At 30.2% G+C, this 6,000-nt stretch overlaps 1 protein-coding gene across 1 annotated transcript in view; it reads right to left on the bottom strand.

The window, feature by feature from the left end:
* Nucleotides 1-5,746, bottom strand: part of CYTH3 (cytohesin 3) — a gene marked incomplete at its 5' end in the record, with an annotated part of 38,465 nt that extends 32,719 nt beyond the window's left edge. The window contains 3 exons of the mRNA XM_012542786.3: nucleotides 3,336-3,402; nucleotides 3,963-4,027; nucleotides 5,645-5,746. Coding sequence (XP_012398240.2) covers nucleotides 3,336-3,402; nucleotides 3,963-4,027; nucleotides 5,645-5,746 — 234 coding nt within the window. The remainder of the gene's footprint in view (nucleotides 1-3,335; nucleotides 3,403-3,962; nucleotides 4,028-5,644) is intronic.
* Nucleotides 5,747-6,000: the final 254 nt, after the last annotated feature.

Here is a 6,000-nt window from a genome sequence, read left to right on the forward strand (position 1 = left end):
CTGATAAAGACCACATTTTTCAAATATATAGAGAACTGAGTCAAATTTATTTTAAAAAATGCCATTCATAAGTGATGAATCATGAAAGAATACGAATGGATAATTTTCAAAAGAAGAAATTAAAGCTACCTATAGTCATGAAAAAATGCTCTAAATCACTAATGATTAGAGAAATGAAAATTAAAACAACTCTGAGACACCACCTCACACCTAACAGAAATGACAAATGCTGGAGAGAATGAATATACTAAATAGATACAATGGTGCCATGGGTTAATCCAACTACTAGGTCTGATTAGAAACTATGCCCAAAGTGCTAGAAAACTATGCATCCATTTGACTTAGCAATATCACTACTAAGTCTACACTCATAGAGATTAAAGGAATGGCAAAAGGAAAAAAAAATATTGCAGTTCTTTTTGTGGTGCCAAAGAACTAGACAATGAGGAACTGCTCATCAATTGGGGAATGGCTGAAGATAGGACGGAAGACTGTGATCAACTACAATTGTGCTATAAAAAATGATGAGGGAGATGGGAAATCTATATGAAACCGATGCAAAATGAAGTGAGCAGAACCAGGAGATCATTATACACATTCACTGCAAAGTGATAAAAATGATCAATTGAGAAAGACTTAACTGCTTGGTTTAATACAATGATCCAAAGAATTCATGAGAAAAAAAAAATCCTATCTACCTCTAGAGAGAATACATGAACTATGAGTGCAAACTGAAGTATACTTTCTCACTTTTCTTTATTTTTCTTGCTCTTCTTTTTTGCCATATGGCTAATATAGAAATGTTTGGCATGATTTCCACAATTAATTGATATCAGTTTGCTTGCCTTTTCAATAGTGGGAGAGGAGCAAAAGAGAGGGAGAAAATTCGGAACTCAAAATTTAAAAAAATATATATTAAAAATGAATTCATTTTTTAAAAAGAAAGTATTTTAAAGATTATTCTTACAGAAATTGTTACGAACATTATTCTGATAAAAGTTAAAAACTATTAGTTCCTTTTCTGTATCATACTGTTCAATTACCTAATTTACATTTATAAAGCCACATAAAGCAGGTGACATTTTAATAGTGTTTTTTTGAGGGGGTAAAAATGGGAGGGGCAGTTCTAAGCTTAGAGATACTATTCAAAAAGAGTAATGTTCATTTAGCTACAATTGACTGTTAATCAAAGCCCTTTGGATGATTCTTGTACAGGACTTAAAACAAAGTTTTAAAATGTGAGTAATGCCGATTCCAAGTTATACTATTCCCTTTTAAATCAGACAGTTGCTGTAACTAGAAAGATGCTTAATAGGCAGGAAATCTCCTCACTACTGACCATAACAATAGTTAAAAATTTAGTCACTATTACCTAGAACCCAATATTTCTAAGAGGTTTAAAACTAAAAAAAAGTAGTAGAGTCAAAAATCAAAAGAAATAGATACTATTCTTTAATGTAAACTGATTACAAATGATCATGAATAAATTAGAGTACTGGAAGTAAAGATTACAAAGAAGAAAGCATTAAAGTAGTGTTATGAATTTAATATAAGTATATCATATTTTTTTAAACATATAAAAAAGCCTTTGGGCTATGACAATTTAATGTATGTAATAAGATTCACAGATTAATATCAAAATGGAGCACAATGAAATTGATTCATTCAGGTAGGTTAAAAGGAAAAAGGCTTGTAACATAAAATTAACATCTTTATAAATATCTGTACTATCTAAAAAAGCACATAATAGCATAAAGATAACTAAAATATCTATGGATTGGCGCCATATGAGCATTCTTAGTTTTCTTCTCAGCATCAAAAATAAAGGTCAAAAGAAAATCTTGACTTTATAAAAGCAAACAAATTAGATTACTTGACAGACATATCGCTATGCTATTGAACTTCTGTGACAATTATAGCATCCAAACAATAGCCTTGACAAAAAGAAGGTTATGTTGAAGTAAGACCAGTGAAATTCTGGTACAGTGGAGAAAACCCTGAACTCACATATTCTTATCATTTATACTTTTTCCTCCTGGATCTTTGTTTCTGTTTTTTTTTTTTTTTTTAAATAGTGATGTTTGGGATGGGAATGGCAAAAGAGATATCTTTTTAATGCAAACATTTTATGAGATTTTGACTCTAGTAGGAAGAAAATTTACCTAATCTATTGTTTCTATGTCTAGTCAAAATGGGAAGAAGACATGGCATAAATGCATAAAATATGTCATTAATCAGTTGACCTTAAGCATAAGTTGATTTCATGCCCTGAACCCATCACCTGGAATCTTTTTATTTCAGTAATCCAAAGTCCTCTGCCAAAAGAGTACTTCTTGTATAACAAAGAAAAACAATTAATCAAAATAAAATAATATAGTAATAGATCTGCTCAATATTTCACAAATTGTAGCCAACAGCCAGCTACTATCAAGACAAAGAGAGTGCTTTTCAATGGTTCTCCTAAACAAAGATTGGTCACTATGTTTGCTGACAGAATTTGAATTTTGAAGTATTTTAATATTATTTTCAATTATATTTTTACAGTATACAGTATATTTGCAGTATATATCTCCTCGTTAGTCTTTTCTGATTATGTAAACATTTCTTTTTAAATTTATAAACTAAAATGTATTCAACTTTTATTCTCCAATCAATGGTCACCTACTTTTGTTTTCATTTTCTAAAATACCACAATACATGTTGCCATAAATATTTTGGAACCTTTCTTTCTCTCATTGATCAGGACGTCAATGGAATTGTGCCTAGAGTAGGTTATTTGGATCAAGAAATATGAATAAATTTACTTTTCTCACATAATTCCAAATTATTTCCCAGAACAGGCAGACCAATTTATACTTCCACCAACATTATAACTTGATGCCTGTCTTTTAATAGCTTGTCCAACCCAAATCATATCTTTTATCATCTTTGTCAATTTGAGAGGTCTTACAGAATTAGAACTAGCAGAGATCCTGGTCCAAATACCTTATTTAAGATATAAAAAGATTAAAGCCAAAAAAAAATTAAGTGACCTGCCAAAGGTCACAAAGGTAATATGGCAAGGTTGGGATTTGAGCCAAGTTCCTATGAAACCAGAGTTCTTTTCAACTCAGAGAGACTTTAATTTGTCTTTTATCATTAATATTTTGAAACATTTTTGATATGGTTTTCCATTTAATTTTCATATCACCTACATCCTTTATTCCAGTTCTATATACATTCTTGAAATTTTTAAAGATAATAATTAGTTACTCATTCTTGGTCAAAGGATAACTTTTTTTTAAAAAAAAGAAAGAAAAAATTGTATTCCAAAGAATCTGAAATGATGCTCTTACCTTTTTAGGATCCATGTTGAATTTCTTTCTTCCCATAGCTATTTGCTTATTCCTCTGGGTAGTTTTGCTATTTATTTGAAATAATTTTTAAAAATTGTTACCAGGTGTTCTCATACAGCAAAGTAATTTTAGAGGATTTTTTTTGCATATTCATTATCATTATAAAACATTCTCATAGGATGTTTTAACAACTATTTTTAGAAAATAGTGTTTGCCCTAAAGAAAAGCATATCTCACTCTGTCCTTTGTAAATAGAAATTTTGGTTATTTTGGATTGCTCTTAATGTTTGACAATTTCAAATTTATTTTCTTATGATGATCATTAAAGACAAAGAAACCACAGTTTCATATTTTTTATAATAGGACACACTCTCACCAAAGTTAGTTGATCCTGAAATGCCTAACTCTGAACAAATGAAAGTGAATAGTGAACTAGAAAATAGAAAAGTATAGTATAAGAAACAACCCAGTGAAAGAATTTCTTGAATATTTCAGACAGCATTTTGAAAGAATGGTATTGAGGGAAGAAAAGATTAACAAAGATAAACTGCAAAAGATTTCTCCATCTATTAAGTTGAATAATGTAGGGACTGAATAAATTTACAGGTGTGCGCACAAGTAGCTTACCTCTCCTCTACACAAGTTAGGTTATCGATCTCTGTCATCACTTCTGTAATTTCAAATTTTAGCCTCTGCCAAAAATAGAAAAAAAAAATTACAGGAAGAAAAAATTAACCCTCACAGGCTCAGAATAATTTTAAAACTCTAGATACAAAATTTTTTGAAATTTTTAATAGAATAACAAATGCAATAGAATAATTCCAATATAAAAAACTTCACAGTAAGACTCACTGCAACCCAAATAAAATCTCTAAAACTGGGATATCATTCAGAGTAGTTCACTAGTAATGGCATTAACATATATCAAAAAAAGTCCTATTTAGAGAAAAATACATTAAATTAAGCTCATGGAGAAGACAGTCATAGTATAAAAAGATAAATTCATCAAAAGAAAGGAATTAACATTCTTAAGATGTTTATGCTACTTAAATATATTTTCCATATTTCTAAGGTCCTTTCCAATTCTAAAAGAGTCTGTTCTGCCCTTTTCTTTTATTTCCAACTGTATTCTCCTTTATATTTAATTGTATAATTATCTGTATAGTCTTGTCAGTTACTTTTGGTTTGCACAAGTTCACATATTAATCTTTTATATTCACCTCTAGTTCTCTATCTTCCCATGGTTATGGGAGAAATCATACTATCTTCTGTACAAGTCACAGATTTACACTCAATTCTTTCATTTACAATTGTTCTTAAAATTCCTATATCCTGACTCTGTAGGTTTTTGGATCCTGCCCATTTAATTTTCTTGAAGGATATTCTTTCCTGGCATGCTTACCAAAGATCCACCATCAAGCTCTAGAATTTCCTTATTTACTCCCTGAGACACAGTTTATATCAACCAACCTGGTTCTTTCTAGTGTTTTCTAACCTAGTTTAAAAAAAAAAAAAAAGATAGGTTCTATTTATTTTATCATAGATTGCCAGATTATTTAACAGTGATGTTTTGCATGATTTTAGGGTCTTCCCATCCTCAAGAAGTAACTATTTCAAAGTATACATCTTAGAGACTATTGCCTTTTCTAAATACCTAGAAAGATAAAATTTTCCATAATCAATATCCAATTAAATTTTTTTCTCCATCACATCCCCACTTTAAAAAAAAAAAAGGAAAAGAAAACCTTGTTAACAAATAAGCACAGTCAAGAAAAATAAATTTCTGCACTATCCATTTCCAAAAATATATGTTTCATTCTGCAAACCTGAGTTCATGTCACCTCAATGCCATACCTCCTCATCAGTCATGGTTGAAATCATGGAATCATGATTGGTCATTACATTGCTTAAAGCTCTTAAGTCTTTCAAGTTGTGTGTCTTTACAAAAATATTGTTGTTACTGTATAAATTGTTCTCCTAAAAACCTGATTACATTTTAATTACTCTGTCCCTAGCCAGACTTGTTACCTTCAATTCAATATATGTGACATTAGTAAGAAAATTTTTGTATGTTAGATTCCCTAATACTTTACACAGCCTCACACAGGTATTAATTTATTGGCAAATCTATCAGTGGTTTCCTTGCAATATAGCTGAATTTGATTTTGACTCTATGGTTTTGCAACCTATTTAAACATACTTTCATTTTCTTTTTGCATATTTACATATGGGTAAACATTTTGCCACATCACGACACATGTCAATGGAGATTACTAGATTTTACAATTGGAAATTTAAAGTTTCCTTACCTCTATATCATCAATAAGCTCTTTTTTTCTGCGACGAATGTTTAAAAGTTCTTCTCTCTCCTCCACTGAGAGATCATCAGGCACTAAAAAAAAATTTGTAAAAAGTAAACTAAAAATTTTAATCCCTTGATTTTGAAAGCTTTTCACAAATGAGTGATGACATTATTTTGTGTGAGTGGGAGAGTTACAAGGACAACTAAGTTTTTTCCACCCTATCTGTCTTGTCAAATAGACTTTTGGAAATATTCAGATCAGAAAATCACTTGTAAAATAGTTAACTGAAATCAAAAGAACAAAAAAAGACAAACTCTTAGCCCAAAGGTAGCTGTGGCTTGACCCACCTAGCACACTGCTGC

The sequence above is a fragment of the Sarcophilus harrisii genome, chromosome 1 (genome assembly GCF_902635505.1).
Source record: "Sarcophilus harrisii chromosome 1, mSarHar1.11, whole genome shotgun sequence".
Taxonomy (NCBI): Eukaryota; Metazoa; Chordata; class Mammalia; order Dasyuromorphia; family Dasyuridae; genus Sarcophilus; species Sarcophilus harrisii.